The sequence below is a fragment of the Carassius gibelio genome, chromosome A22, assembly GCF_023724105.1.
Source record: "Carassius gibelio isolate Cgi1373 ecotype wild population from Czech Republic chromosome A22, carGib1.2-hapl.c, whole genome shotgun sequence".
In the NCBI taxonomy this organism is placed as follows: Eukaryota; Metazoa; Chordata; class Actinopteri; order Cypriniformes; family Cyprinidae; genus Carassius; species Carassius gibelio.
The window spans coordinates 5,725,386-5,742,327 of record NC_068392.1 but is presented as its reverse complement, the minus strand read 5'-3'; the positions used below and the strand labels follow the sequence as shown (position 1 = coordinate 5,742,327).

Below are 16,942 nucleotides of genomic sequence, written 5' to 3'. Positions count from 1 at the left end.
CCCAATCTGATGGCTTTTTCTTCTCTGTTCTACAGAATAATTTAGAATAGCGGTTATAGTAAAAACTATAGAAAACACCTGTGCCTCTACATTTTCCTCTGTCTCCTGGCTTGCTGTTCCCTGCTCTCTTCTGTCACTTGTGCCTCTACATTTCCCTCTTTTTCTTCCTCTATCTCCATTTCCTCATTTGATCTATTACTTTCCACTCTCTGTCCATCTAGGAACAAGGGTCAATTTACTATTTCAGCATTAATCTATTATTTTAACCATCACTACTACTCTCGCACCTAATCAGTAAGTCCACCTAAATATTGATACAAAACATTAAAAAACTGATACACTGGAATATAGGGATTAATATTATTACTGTTGTAGTTGTTGTTGTCTAAAATTGAACACCTTTGCAATGTAAACAAATGACAGTCTACATTTGTTATTCATCTCCTTCACACTGCACTTTGATGTCAGGTATATTATGCATTTTTTATTGACATTGATAATTTTACATTTATTTCCAGAGAGATATTATTGAGTTTACAGGCTACAGTGGTCTTGCTGTAAATACTGTTGCTATTGTAGAAAAAAATATTTGCGTCACATTTAAAATATAATTATATTTTAATTCATTTCTGAATTGTTTTTATTTTTATAATGATAATTCAGAGAATGAGAAAATCTGAATAAGCCTCACCAGTGTTGTGATAATTATTTTTAAGGCAAAATAAATAAGTACTGTAATATAATAAAAGTTTAGTCAAATAACATAAAAAAGACCAGACCCTTCGATGCCTGTGAAACTTTTCTACCTCATATAGCACGCTAGTGTTACTTCTACACTACAGGCTACACACAGCAATATAAACAACATATCTGCATGTTCTCACATCACATCGTTCTTGTAAAATAATAATAAGTAAATAAACATCAAAATCACTTCGCTGAGAATGAAACACCACTTACCAGCAGCCACGGTATTGAAAATATCCTCTGGCAATTAAAAAATGCATGTGCGGTGTGAGGAATCGTCCCGGTCGGATGAGGTCGTCGTCGTTGTCGTCAGGTGAAAGGTCATCATGTTGGTCATTTTATTTACGACTAAATTATTATTAATACATTTTACTAATATTATGATTGGGCGTGGGCAGGCATTCACAAAAGGGAACGTTATTACAAAAAAAAAAAAATTCGAGAAAATTTAGCTTTGACAAAAGGGCACTTAAGGGGCAAAGGAGCAGGTGCTCAAGTGAACCGGTTGTTTCCGACAATTCAATCAAATAAACCGGTTAAAAAAAATTAAATACGGTTCACCGCTTCTTTTGCGGTCGATGTAATGTCATTGGCGATGACTGCCCTTCATACAAGCCTTCAGTTTACTCGTGCTTATAACATTAGAACAGAATACGTCCAGAATCAATCATCAAAAGAATCAGTTTGTGGAAGTGTGAACTGACTATAATGGCCCATGTGTGGCCCTTGTCTGGAATCTAGACCTGATCCACACTAGGACCATCAATCATTGCGGTATGTGGGTCAAGTTGTGTGGGCCGGAGCTGGGCCAGAGAAAAATTGGATCAGGCTGAGGTGTGACTCAGTTTATGGCTTTCTGGTTAAAGACCGGTGTTGATATGGTTTACTTAAGGTTATGTTTTGGTTCCAGTATTACATTTTGATCTGGCCCAATTCAGGGCAAGTTACGGGTAATTAACTTGGCTGAGACTTGGGCCAGCCTGGTCCACACTAGGACCATCATTCATTGCGGTATGTGGACCAAGCAAAAGCTGGTTGTGTGGGCTGGAACTGGGCCAGAGAAATTTCCCTATGTAGGCAGAAGCCAAACTTCAATTCATTCTCCTCATCAAATGTAAACCATCATCATGGTGACCATAGTGGTTTTCGGGAAAACTCCATCGTAAGTGTCAGTATTTGTGAACAAAGAGCTACATGTGGGGTTTGTTCATACTAAATGCTGTCTTTTGATTCATCTTTTGTAGTACATATGGTGCGAAGAATTACAGTCATGATTGCACGATACCATTCACAGGAGAGTCAGTAGTCACCTTACTTAATAATAACCTTGCCCAATTTATGGATTGCATCCCATTCCGATTGGACCTACTCTGGGACAACAATATGCCCCCAGCATCCACATAAGATCTGGTAAGATCTGCAAACATCTACCGGTTTCAAAAAGAATAAAGCCTAGCACATTCTACAAGACCAAATGTTGTTGAACTTTTATTGTTTTAAGTCTGTGACAAGAAGTTCACGTTGCAACAAAATCGCTATACTTGTACTTCATATACATAAAGAGACAATTCACCCAAAAATGAAATTTCTGTCATCATTTATTCACCCTCAAGCTCAAAAGACGATATGTTGAAGAATGTTGGTAACCAGACGGTTGATGATAGCCATTAACCGACTTCCATTTTATTTATTTTTCATACAGTGGAAGTCAGTGGCTACTGTGAACTGTTACCAGCATTCTTCAGAATATTCTCTTCTGCGTTCAACTTACAGGTTTGAAACACATGAGTTAGTAAATGATGACAGAATTTCCATTTTGTTTGAACTATTGCTAAGTCTAGCCGACCCATCTTTATGTATGTGCGCTCCGTCTTCGACAAGAAAGACAGCAACAAGGTGCCACTTTAAAGTGAGCGGAAGTAAAGAGCTAAAGTCTGTGGAAGCTCAAAACTGCCTAAACTTCTTTTTTATTGTCGCAGAACTATTTGTTCACATGCCAAGAATAAATTATTAAGTAGCCATGAGTTTTTGAGAACAGGATTGTGGTGACAGTGGGTGAGATGGTGTGACTGACGCACACAACAACAAAAAACTTTACATGAGAAATAAAGTGTGAATAAAATCAATCCTATTTTTATTTACTGAACAAATGATTATCGTTTTCCAGCAGGTCAGATTCCTGCTTCCTTCAGTCAGGCTGCATATGATGAAGATCAGATCATGTACGCTCTATTTTTCCACATCATGTTTAAATTTAACAGACTATGAGACTTCCTATAAAGGGCTGATTATGGTTCTTTCGTATTGCAAACATGATACTTTACTCTGAACTGTGGCTAATCTTTATTCTTTTGTTTATAATATTTTTCCATCGGAATGTTCGGAAACAGTATACCATCGCTCAGCCTTTTCGAGCATTTTTTTGCCCCCAAAAGAAGAATGAAAACTTACTTCATTTGATTTATAGCGGGTCGGTTAGGACCAACACAGACCACAGGGTGAGCACCCCCTGCAAGCCTCACTATCACCTCTTCCAGCAGAAACCTAGTTTTCCAGGAGGTCTCCCATCCAGGTACAGACCAAGCTCAATCCTGCTTAGCTTCAGTGGGCAACCGGTCTTGGACTGCAGGGTGATATGGCTGCATACGCACACATAGAACCTTTACATCACACATAAGCTTATTTATTGCAGAGGAAGGTGTTCTCTAAATATTCACTTCTGTGGCATTGCTAAGAAAAAACACTTTTGTAACCTTTATTTTTAAGAATGTATTAACTTACATCGCTCCAAATTCAGATTAGCTAATTCCATTTCATAAAAACTAATATAATATAAAACATGTTTTTTAATTTTTTTGTGATTTATATTTAGAGCCAATCACAAACAAACCCTGATTGTATTGGGTAATGTTTAAATGTACATATTTAACAAATTTCAACAGCTGTTTTTCTTCTTCTTCTCTTCCTCTTTCGCTTTCGTTTTTCCCCAGTGTTTGCCTGACGTTGATGACGGAAAAGAGGGGGAAAATCTAAAACTGGTTCATTAGACGCCCACGAGCTGATCTGGTAACACTGTGAGCATCAAGAGAAGTTAGTTGAAGAGGAAGAGCAGCACGATGGCATTCACCTCAGCGGTTCTCATGTTCCTGTCTGCGGGTTTATTCACGGTAACAGACGGTAAGTTTATTACATAAAATAAATAAACTATTTAAACATGCTTTTGTGTCCCCATTTTGTAAAGTTAGTTTTTTAGACATTGTTTTTTTGCCAATTATATTCTTTGTGGCTGTTACGTTTAGAGCCCAAACTAACCCTTTAAGTTGCTCAAGGCTTTATTTCTAAGGAAAAAAAATAAAAAAAAAAATAAAAAAAATAAATAAAAATTCAGATTTATTTTAATGAAACTACATAACATTATAACATAAAACCAATATGAAAATGTTCACAAAAACATGCCTGTTATTGTACAAAGCTCCGTTTTTTGGAATTACCTTTTTATGTATTTTATAATAATTTTACAACTTTTAATGTATGCAGTAATATAAATTCATTAAAATAACACCATTTGATGCACAAGGCTTGGTTTTTCATATTATATTGTTTTTATTTACAGTACAGAATCCATATTTTTAATGTTTTCTATACTTTAATTAAACTCACACATTTTTATTAGCCATTTTTAGATAAAGGTATCAAAACAACTGTAAAAATCTCTAAATATTAATTCCTATGCTTTGTTAATTAAAACAGTATACCTATGTATCCTTTACATGTATCAATGCACATATTGTACTATGAAAAGATGCACTTACAATAATTCATAAAGTAAAATATTTACATTGATAACTATATACAGGATGTACATATATATATATATATATATATATATATATATATATATATATATATATATTTCTATATTTCTATATATTCATACTTATATCTATACATTCAGATTTACATTTATATATTCAGATTTATGACTATGTATTTAGATTTACATTTTTATATTCAGAATTATAACTATTCAGATTTCTATATATTCAGACATGATAATATTCAGGCTTATAACTATATATTCACAATTTACATTAGATTTTAATATAATTATTTGTTTTTGGCATCTCATTATATATATATATATATATATATATATATATATATATATATATATATATATATATATATTTACAGATTTTATAGTTGGTTTGATACCTTTATCTCAAACGGTGTCAGAGTTTTAATTAATTTAAGTGGGTACAGTATATAAAACATAAAGAATATGGATTCAGTATTGTATATAAAAACAATAAAGGCTTATTCTGAAAAATATAGCCTTGTGGATTATAGGGAATAATATTCTGAATATTTTACAGCTGGTTTGATACCTTTAGATGAAATGGTGTTATCGTTTATTATTGCATACATTAAAAGTTTTAAAACTATTATAAAACACATAAAATGGTAATTCCGAGAAAAAAAACAGAGCTTTGTGCAATAACAGGGATGTTTTTCTGAACATTTTAATATTGGTTTTATATTATAATGTTACGTACGTAAACTGTTCAATTAAATTTAAATGCTTCATTTTTTTCCTACTATTTTCCCCTAGAAATGAAGCCTTGTGCAGTAAAGGGCACATTTTTATGACTGAGTTAGTTTGGGTTCAAAACATAACAGCCACAAAGAGTATAATTGGCAAAAAAAAAATAATAATAATAAAGATTGTCTAATGATTGTCAAACATCAAACTAAGTTGGTTGGTTGACCAATGACTGTCAAGTTTAACGGTACTTTTTAAACGATGTTCATGTTATAAAGTCCGTTCTCTCAATTCTCTTGAATTTATCATCGTATGTTCTTTTAGGAGCTGACTGTGAGAGCTATTACACCAGCAAGAACAAGTACAGACCTTCGTTTAACTGCGGGTTTCTGCAGCACTGCTGTGGAACCTGCAATGACAGATTCTGCTGCCCCCTTGATATTTTGAGGTTATCCAAGCGTGATCAAAATATGTGCAATATGTAAGGATTTTTAAGCCTTTTTTTCTTAAAACAATAGACCCAAAAGTTACTTTTTATACACCCTAACAATAATTCATATTCATATTTAGTTAATGTTTTAATATCCCTCATCATCCATAGCTGTGATCTACTGTTAATTCTGTGAACTGAATCATGGTACAATCTAGAGATTTACACTCAAATATGTTGTGTATATATTGTTAAAGGGTTAGTCTACCCAAAAATGAAAATTAGCTTGTGTTTTACAAAATAATAAATATAATTTTAATTACTAACATTTTATTATAAATAAGATTTATAGATTCAATTATAGCTTAAATATACTAGAAGATGCTTTTTCTAATGCTTGTTACTTCATATTTTTATCTGTCCAGCGGCAGAAACCTTGGTTTTATCATTGGCTTATCAATAGCAGGGTTTGCGGCCTTCGTCATCTTGTTCATCTGCTGCTGCTGCTGCTGCTGCCCCTGCTGCTGTTTCTATCAAACGTGCAGAAGACACAGAAGTAAGTGTTTTAATGTTAAAGAAATACTTGATCAAAAACTGAAAATGTACTTGTGCTCAGGCCATTCAAGATGTAGATGAGTTTGTTTCTTCATCTGAAAAGATTTGGAGAAATTTATCATTTTATCACTTGCTCACACGTGATCCTCTGCAGTGAATGGGTGCCGTCAGAACAACTGCTGTCCAAACAGCTGATAAAAACATCACAAAATTGTCACTTTTGGCCAAAATGCAAGTCCTCTATCCATAATATTGCCATCTCCAGTAAAAAAAAAAAAATCTTTATTATTTTTCATTATCTCATTATCTGATTCAGGAGAGAAATATGCACAGACCAATCATTGTTGACATTTGAAAATAGTCAAAACTGTTCTAAACAAATATGTTGGTGGATTTTGATGTGAAACTTTGGACTTTTTCACAGGAGAAAGTGCTGTTATGGTTCACTTTGTCCAGAAGTGATAGTTTAAAGTAAAAAATATCTTGATAGATTTGTTTCTTGGAAACGTGTTCAGCAGATGTTTATTTTTCGGTGAAATGTTCCATTAATGGGGTTTATAAATGATTCAGTAGGCTAATCAAATTTAATTATTAATTGATTTCTGTCTTGTTTTTCTTTTCCACAGCTGCGGTACAAACAAATGTAACTACAGTCATGAATTCACAATCCATTCAGATGCAGCCGGTAATGCAGGTAGTCCAGCCCCAACAATACCAACCAGTGCCGACTCAAGCAGGTTACGGGGGTCAGCCTATGCAGACAGCACCATATCAGGGACAGTCAAATGCACCAGAACCCCCACCCTCGTATGACATGGCCAGTAAGAACATCTAGTGCTGGATAGACTGAGACCATGCAGTATCTGGAGTCTGGTAAGATCTGCAAACATCTACCTGTTTTACAAAGAATAAAGCCTAGCACATTCTACAAGACCAAATGTTGTTGAACTTTTATTGTTTTAAGTCTGCGCCGTCTTTGAGAAGCAAAACAGCAAATGTTACCCTGGACCACAAAAGCAATCTTAAGTGTCAGTGTTTCAAAATAGAGAATAAATAAATAATCTTTCTATTAATGTATTAATGGTTTATTGGATAGGACAATGTTAGGCTGAGATACAACTATTAGAAAATCTGGAATATGAGGGTGCAAAAAAAATCTAAATACTGAGAAAATCGTTTTTGAAGTTGTCCAAATGAATTCTTAGCAATGCATACTACTAATCAAAAATTAAGTTTTGATATATTTACGGTAGCATAAAAGAATAATTGATCATTTTGAACAATATTTTTTTTTTGGCTAATGCTAAAAATATACCCCATTGACTTAAGACTTAAGGTTTTGTGCTCCAGGATCACAAATAGGAGCCACTTAAAATGTGAGTGGAAGTCAAGAGCCAAAATATGTGGAAGCTCAAAACTGCCTAAACTTATTTTTTATTGTCGCAGAACTATTTGTTCACATGCCAAGAATAAATCATTACGGAGCCATGTGTTAGTTTTTGAGAATATGATTGTGGTGACAGTGGGTGAGATGGCATGACTGACGCACACAACAACAAAAAAAGAAACTTTACATTACATGAGAAATAAAGGGGGGTGGGGGGGAATCAATCCTATTTTTAATTACTGAACAACTGATTATCGTTTTCCAGCAGGTCAGTTTTATGCTCTCTTCAGTCAGGCTGCATGTGATGAAGATCAGATCATGTACGCTCTACAAGCACAGCTTCAACCAGCGCTTCCCACAGACCACACCTCACTTCAACCACCACACAACCCTGATTACGTGGATTCACCAGAGACCAGTTAAACACCACCCCACCGCACCACACACACACACACACACACCCACACACACACACAAATGGCCACTTATCAACTCTGGATTGTGGAGGGTTTCACATTCCCGTGCTTCTTCTACAAAGAACAATTGTGTTGAGAATAAAAGTATTGTTGCTTCAATTTAGCTTAAACTTGCTTTCAATTTTTTTTTACTCCAGTCATTACCCACTGTTTGTTAGTTTCTCTTTAATTTTAACCAGATTTGCTCTCAGTGTGGTTTGACACCTTTTGTTGTATTGCCTTTTGTTTAATGGTCAATAAATGGCATCATAAAACGAATTGTTTAATGGTCAAAAGTTAATGCATCTTATCTAAATGTGAAAACAATCCTTTGTACAATTTTATCATAGATTTTGAACATTATTCTATCAAATAAATCAACCAGTCACGGGCCAACTTCATACTTCCGGTGAATAAATGGCAGAAATCTTAAACTGAACAGCTCTCCTTGTGAGAAAACATTCTTGCACCATCTTAAGACTGTTTTTATTGTATATTTGTTTTTATTGTATATTGTTTTATTGTATATTTTGGACATACTCTTAAAGATAAAGGTTCTTTACTGGCATTAATGGTTCCACAAAGAACGTATACATAGAACCTGTGGTCCACTGTATAGAGCAATAGTCAAATGGAATTAGTGGCCTAAAGTCAGTCACACCTCCACCATTCCAAATAATGTACATTTCATTCATAATATTATTAATACAGGCCTACAGTTCCTGCACATTTCTGTTTTTCTGAATTGCATGAAATGGCTATTAAAAATAAGTTATACAAAATCATTATGTGGTCACTTAAGCTGAGTTCAGACCGCAATTTTAGCCCTGATTTTGGCACACCGACAGGTTTTGAGAAATTGCCGACAAATGGCCAAAATCACAGGCAAATCGGTGCTCGTTCACGCAAGTGACAATCACGCAGTGAATTGCCGACAATTCCCAGACAGCCGTGAGATTTTTGGCATGTTAAATATTTGGACCAATGCTTGCCAAGATAGTTATGCAGTGTGAAAAGAACAGTGACCCGACTACTTTGAAAATTGTGCAGTCTGAACTCGGCTTCAGGCAAATTGGTTTAGACTTGACTTCTGATCGTGACCGTGTTTCACAGGAAATCTGTTAATTGTCCAGTGCCAAATAAACACAGAGATGGAAAGGAAAAGGTCAAAGCGATGAGGTGCCCAATTTAGAAAAAAAAGGAAAAGAAGAAGAGAAGAAATTAGCTAAAGATAAAGGTATGCAGCTTTTAATGGAAGGGTTAATTGGTGGGTATAACTCTTAAGTTGCCTTTGGATACTTCACTCATACTGCATATGAGGAAAAGCTTAATTTCCCTCAATGCTGAAGACTTTTTTAATACTGCAGTGAAACTGCACTGCCATTGGTTCAAACTTGAAAACTTTTTGAACCAATGACGGTGCGGCAAAGCTGCGTGAGCCTGTGGCGATGCAGTGCACCAAAACCTGCCAAAATGGGCATGAGTCTTGCCTCTCTGCGCTCATGGATTGCTTTCTTCAATGAAAGCGGTCCCACCCCTCACGCCCTCCCGTTTTTCCTGCTTCAGTGAGCCAGCTAGGAAGAGACAGTGGGGTAGAGGGGCTCAGTGCCCGGACTTGGGTGAGCCCACGCCTGCTCAGTACCCGCGTGCATCACCCTCTCCAATGAGAGAGCTGAGCTGGGATGGACGCCAAGCTTTTCCACATCCTCTCAATATGAGACAAGTCTGGTTCTGACACACCTGCCTTTCGCAACCTCCGTATCACCACGGATTTGGCCATGCACGCCACAAAAGCCACAGACCTGACCATCGAATGATCCATGGCCAACTTGATTGTGCTAGAGCGCCAGCTCTGGCTCAACTTGATGGAGATCAAGGAGAAAGATGAAGTGGCCTTTCTCAACTTCTGGGGAAGTCGTTGCCTAGTGGTTAGAGAGTTTGACCTAGGGTTGTGGGTTCGAATCATGGGCCGGCAATACCATGACTTATGTGCCCTTGAGCAAGGCACTGAACCCCCAACTGCTCCCCGGGCGCCGCAGCATAAATGGCTGCCCACTGCTGTGGTGCGTGTTCACAGTGTGTGTGTGTGTGTGTGCACTTTGGATGGGTTAAATGCAGAGCACAAATTCTGAGTATGGGTCACCATATGCCCCAGTCTCTCCAACCAGTCTCTTCGGGCCTACTGTAGATGGGTTCACTGAGCGTTTCACTGCAGCACAGAAGTCATCCCAGGCCATGTGACACTTCCTTCCCAAACACTCCAGATCAGCCTCTGCCTCGAGTCGCCCAGGACTGCGCTGACTCTGCATCAGAGCAAGCCTGCCCCTTCTATCTCCCAGGCAGCACCCCCTAAGGAGCAGCATCGGCGAGCTCGCCCCGCTAAGCACGCTACCTTCCAAAGATGTCAAGGTCCCGGCCAAGGATTGTGCTGGACTCGACCCCTCCAAAATCTTCCTGATCCTTTGGGAAAAAAAGAGGAAGGAGCAAAGTCCCACCGCCACTCACTGCAGTTCACCCGGAGACCCCCTCGTTTCCACGGGTTGATTCTCACTTTGGTATAACTGGACGACACTCAGGTCCTCCGCGCCGACGTGATGACTCTGCTAGGGAAGGGAACCATAGAAATAGTTCCCCCCTCAGAAAGCGGATTGGGGTTCTACAGCCATTATTTCCTCGTCCTCAAGAAAGATGGCGGTCTCAGACCCATCTTGGACCTCAGATTCTTGAACCTCTTCCTCACGAGACGGACATTCAGTATGTAAACATTAAAACAGATCCTTACACAGATTTGCCCTGAGGACTGGTTCTTCTCACTGGATCTGAAAGATGCTTACTTTCACATCCAGATAGCCCCCATCACAGACAATTCTTGATATTTGTGTTTGAGGGCATAGCTTACCAATATACAGTCTTTCCCTTCGGGCTGTCTCTAGCACCTTGCACTTCCATGAAGTGCATGACACAGTGCTTTCCTCTCTGAGGCAGATGGGAATCTGTGTTCTTAATTATCTCGATGACTGGCTCATTCTGGCCCAGTCGCGGACCAAGCTAGACCATCACAGATCCGTGCTCCTCAGCCACTTAGAGTGCCTAGGACTCAGGGTCAATTTTGCCAAGAGCTTACTGCTCCCCAGTCAACGTATCACGTTACTGGGGGCAGTCTTCGACTCAGTCCGTATGAGGGCTGTAGTCTCACCAGAGCGTGCCCTGGTAATTTAGCAGGTCGCAGCTTCCGCCAGAAACAAAGCCTGTTTCCCTCTGATGTTCTTCCAGAGGATGCTAGTGCTGATGCATTCCACATCCCCAGAAACTCCGGGTCCCACCTCACACTTGGCGGCACTGCTGATTTCGCATCAAGGTCAATCAGGCCTTTTTGGCAGACTTGATACCTTGGATGAACCCTGTTTGGTTAAGTTTTGGAATACCACTACAGGAGGTTTCCAGAAGGACTGTGCTCTCGACAGATGCGTCCATGTTTTTTGTTTTAGGGCACTTTGTGCGAGGGTAGACCAGCCTTCAGCTCGTGGTCACACGAGGAGAGCCATCTCCACATCAACTGCCTCGAGATGTTTGCAGTGGAATGAGCCCTTCACTCCTTTCAGGCATTCCAAGGGCTGCCACGTCCTAGTCCAATTGGATAGCATGACAGTGGTGTCCTACATAAATCAACAAGGCGGCCTTTCGTCCAACTACCTCTGTGCACTGGCAAAGCACCTCTTGGAATGGGCCTTACCCAGGCTGTGATAGCTCAATGCAACACATGTACCTGGCAGAACGAATCTGGGAGCAGAAATGCTATCCTGGAGCAATGTCCCCCCAGACAGTTCCCAGAATATGGGAGATTTTCGGGTTGGCAGAGGTCGACCTCTTCACCTCAGAAGGCAACTCTCATTGCCCAACCTATTTTTCAAAGGACTCAGATGCCCTGGCCCACAACTTACACTTTTACCCCAATCGCTCTGATCCCTCAGGTCATCAGATGAGTCAGGGAAGACAAGGACAGAGTCCTCCTGGTGACCGCACTCTGGAGGAGCCAAGTTTGGTCCACAGAGCTATTCAGGCTCTCTACAAAAGCCCTGTGTTTGTTAGCCTTTTTGCTATGTTTATACAACAACAATTCGGTTTTAACTAAATAAAACACATGATCTAATTTCACCATAATATTGTGCTTTGCAACAAAACTGTAACAAGTTCAGTTATTATTAATTTCCATCAGTTGGGTTAACATTAGGCCCTGTAATAGGCCAATGGAATTGGAATCCAAATCTGTGTAATTATAATTTAAATCGGACTACTTTTCAAATTGTATTTCATAAAAAAACATCTCAGACATTACCTCAAAATGTTATTGGGGTTTCAAAAAAAAAAAAAAAAAAACTTTGTTACAGAACAGGGCATTGATTTCATACACGTCCACTGAAGAGGTCATCAGGACCTCTCAGAAGGGGTTGTAGTTGGTGCCAAGTACAAAAATCATTTATACAGCATTTTAAACTATGTTCACGTTATAAACTCCGTTCTCTTGAATTCATCCTATCTTCACATGGTCTTGAAATTTGTTGTATTTCTACTGTTGGTGATGACGGGTTACCATCCAAAGTTGTGAATATAACTTATGTGCAAAATTGGAATATCGCCCAAAACATTTTCGAACAAGCAACGTTTCCATCCGAAGAATAAAAAAGAACAAAATCGTCAACTAATAAACTGGCACTATACATCACTAAGAAAAATAGGAGAAGCTACTGAATATAGTTATTAATTATCTGCATAATTGCATTTATATATTCAGGATTTATACATATTTTCAGATTCATTTCCTTTTATTCAGACTTATGACTTTATATTCAGATTCATTTTTTATGTTCACAATTTACATTTATTTATTCAGATTTACTTCTATATATTCAGACTTATTAATATATATTAATATTTACTGCTATATATTCATAATTTATATTTATATGTTCAGATGTATGTCTATGTGTTCAAATTTATAAATTTATATTCAAATATACATTCAGACTTGTAACTATATATTAATTTACATTTATATATTAGACATAATATATTCAGGCTTATAATTATATTATTGCAAAATATTATATTATTTTGGGGAGTACTAGAACATGCTTGCATTTACTATGTACAGATATGTATTATGTTTTATGCATAGGTATTTTTATTTAATTATCTCACAATAACATGAATTTAATTTATTTATAAGGCGGTATATGTATGAAAACTGATGCAAACTCATTGTCTGCCAGCAGGAACAGCTCCACACACAACAGCTTCAAAAAAAAAAAAAAAAAAAAAAAAAACAGACATTACATACAAGATTAAAATGACATCAATTTTTCTGAAGTCCCGAAGTCGGTGTCTTTCAGAAATAAAGTGATGTAAAAACACCTGCACTCAATGTATGGTAAATTTAAATTGTGCACACACACACACACACACACACACACACACACACACTGTAGGTGCAAAGTCCTATGTTAACTTCACTGGAACAGGAAAAAAGCTTCTTACTCGTCACAGAAGTCAATCAAAAAAAGTTTAATCCAAACACAAAATTACAAAACTATACAAAATCCAGATGGCTCCTGTAGCCTTTCCTATGGTTTCACCTGTTAAACCTTTAACTGCTGTTACCTTGAACGTTTAAACAAGAGTTATATTTTAACGACAGATGAAAACGGTAAGAAAACTGTTTCTCCCTTATTTCCTATACACGAACAACTACCCAGTTCGATCTTCCGCCCAAGTGGGCGTAACCATTAAAGAAACAGAACAGAAATTAGCCTGTACATCAGAAAACATACGAAACAGTACTGAAATATATATATAAATATATATAAAATAAATACAGGACAAAACAGAACTACCTCAGAAAGAAAGATACAAATATGATATATTCGGTTTATGCTTGAAATCAACACTCCAAGAAACAATACCATACAAATTATTGAAACGTAAAATTGGCTCTTACACACCAGCCCCTAATTGTCTTTGTGTTCAACGAAACAATTAACAACCTATTTATACTAAAGAGCCAAACAAATTACATAAAAGAAAGATACCAAATAGTTTCAACTGAATCTCCGAATTTTTTCTCAATAAGATGCTAACCAGAATTTAGGTGATAAACCCATAACAGATAGGAGACTATAAATCTGCCTCTAAGAGTAAACAAAGCTTAATAACAGGACGTAAAAGAATGTTTGTGCTTGTTTTCACTCGGGCCTGAGAGTTTCGTGGTGCGGAATCATCAGCAACCAATACAACGTCCCCAGGCTTGAGATTTTGTACTAGGCTTTGCCACTTTTGTCTTTCTTGCAGGTCTGGTAAGTATTCTTTGATCCAGCGCTTCCAAAATATGTCAGCCATATACTGAACTTGGCGCCACCTACGTCTGGAATACAGGTCTGCTTTGTCAAAAACCCCAGGAGACATGGACGGCTTTACTTTCAACAGCAGCAAATGATTTGGAGTAAGGGCCTCCAAATCGTTTGGGTCATTGGACACCTTAGTGATGGGACGACTATTGATTATTGCTTCCACCTCACATAAGAGCGTTTGAAGACTTTCTTCATCAAGAGACTGCTGTTTTACAATGGAGTTGAGAATTTTTCTGACAGTCCGTATTTGACGTTCCCACACTACTCCATGGTGGGATGCAGTTGGAGCATTGAAAATCCACTGTACACCTTTTGCAAGCATTGTGGTTTGAATCCTGTCATTATTTAAACTTTGTATGGCCTTTTGCAACTCCCTTTCTGCCCCAATGAAATTTGTCCCATTGTCAGACCTGATTGTTTTAACCTGACCCCTTCTAGAAACAAATCTCCTTAGTGCATGAATGCACGAGTCTGTATCCAAAGAGCTGGTGACCTCAATGTGAACAGCTCTTAACGTCAGGCAAGTAAAGATTACCCCATATCTTTTAATCAATGTCCTTCCTCTTTTGATTTCAAATGGGCCAAAATAATCAATGCCTACATTTGTGAATGGGGGTTCATCTGGCAAAAGCCTGTCACGGGGAAGGTCAGCCATGAATTGTTTGCCTGTAGTGCCGCGCTGGCGTTTACAAATGGTGCATTGAGATAGGATTTTTCTGATGGCCGTTTGTGCTTTTGGAATCCAGTATTTTTCCCGTAACTTTGACAACATGTGATTACGGCCGCTGTGACCCACATCTGCATGAATTGATCTTAAGATCAGATGTGAAACAGGATGGTCCTTTGCTAAAATAGCAGGATGCTTGGCCTCCTCAGGCATAGATGACCTGCTTAGTCTGCCACCTACTCTTAGAATTTTGTCTTGCAAAACTGGTGACAACTTGTAGAGAGCGCTGCTGTGTTTTACAGTTTTACCTTGCTGGAGGGCTTTGATTTCGTCTGGAAACATGATTGTTTGGCTGTAGCGAATGATCTCTTCCTCAGCTTTTTCAAGGTCACTTACAGTCAAAGTAACCCCTGACAGTGAAGATTTGAAGTTTTGAAGTTCAGAATTCACTGCTAGATTGTCTCTTAGACTGTGGCACAGCTCATTTCTTTTTTCCATTAGTGTCTTCAGAGTGCTTTTAAACTTGAGGAACCATGCAATGGCTCTTTTCAAACGGTACCAATCGGAGTAGTGTGAAAAGAACTGAGAAGTATAGTCAGAATTGTCTGCACTCACTGCATTTACGCAGACTTCCTTAACTTCCAAATCATTAACAGATAACTTAAGGGTGTGACTAGGCATTTTTGGCCACTCTGATTCTGGCTTTGTCTGAAAGGATGGACCTGTGAGCCGTGAATTTGCTTTAAGGAAAGCATCTACAGTAAGTCCTCTTGAGGCAATGTCGGCCGGGTTGGAAGAAGAATTCACATACCTCCATTGCGACGCCTTTGAGAGCTCTCTGATTGCAGTTACCCTGTTGGTCACAAATGTACGGAACCGCGTGCTTTCGTTGTTGAGATATTTCAGGACTGAAGTACTGTCTGTCCAAAATACAGACTCCTGAAGAATCAAGTCCAATTCAGATTTCAGCATATTGTCCATTCTAGCAGCCATTGTAGCTGCAGTAAGCTCAAGATGTGGCACGGTAACTGTTTTTACTGGAGCAACCCTTACTTTACCCATAACAAATGCACAATGTTGGTTACCTCTGTGATTCTCCATGAGCAAGTATGACACTGTGCCAAAACCCAGCTCACTGGCATCTGCAAAATGATGCAGCTGCGCTGAGGTGATTTCACCAAAGTTAAGTGGCTTCATGCATCTTTCAACCTGAAAGTCATTCAAGTTCTGAAGACTAGCCAGCCACAGATTCCACTGACGTCTGAGAGTTTCTGGAATCTTGTCATCCCAGTCATGTTTTGTTCTACAAAGCTCCTGCAGTATTTGCTTTGCAGGAAGAATAACTGGAGAAAGTATTCCAAGAGGATCATAAATGGAGCTGACCATGGACAATATACCTCTCCTTGTAAGAGGCTTTTCCTGTAGGGTTACTTTGAACTGCAAAGTGTCTGTCTCAACACACCACTGAACCCCTAGAGCTCTTTCCAATGGTAACTTGTCTTTCTCCAGGTCCAAATCCTTCACTGTCTTAGCTTTGCTCTCCTCACTTATGGATGCAAGTACAGTGCGACTGTTGGACATCCACTTGGTCAAATTAAATCCTCCTGATGCACACATCTCCCTTAAGTCATGCATTAGAGCAATACCCTGCTGTTCAGTAGCCACAGACGTCAAACAGTCATCCACATAGAAATTCCTAAGGACTGTCTGAATTACCTCTGATCTATGCTGTGCACTGTTGTCCTTTGCACACC

The 16,942-nt window shown here is 38.3% G+C and overlaps 1 protein-coding gene and 1 long non-coding RNA gene across 50 annotated transcripts in view; one reads left to right on the top strand and one right to left on the bottom strand.

Annotated features, from left to right (window-relative positions):
* LOC127942950 (protein shisa-5) overlaps positions 1-16,942 on the top strand; it is a 173,506-nt gene that overhangs the window by 31,392 nt on the left and 125,172 nt on the right. For 2 of the 49 annotated variants that reach the window (XM_052539007.1, XM_052539006.1), the window contains exons 3-5: positions 3,738-3,924; positions 5,615-5,771; positions 6,146-6,276. The exons of 35 other annotated variants lie outside the window; for them this stretch is intronic. In XM_052539007.1, the coding sequence (XP_052394967.1) occupies positions 3,864-3,924; positions 5,615-5,771; positions 6,146-6,276 (349 nt within the window). In that variant the 5' untranslated portion in view covers positions 3,738-3,863. Of the gene's footprint in view, positions 1-2,137; positions 2,158-2,187; positions 2,970-3,012; positions 3,925-5,614; positions 5,772-6,145; positions 6,277-6,901; positions 7,149-7,927; positions 8,397-16,942 lie in introns of those variants that run through there. 12 more of the 49 variants (XM_052539013.1, XM_052539011.1, XM_052539005.1 and 9 more) reach the window with 11 other exon arrangements.
* Positions 1-16,942, bottom strand: part of LOC127942972 (uncharacterized) — a 53,033-nt gene that overhangs the window by 6,527 nt on the left and 29,564 nt on the right. The window lies entirely within an intron of this gene.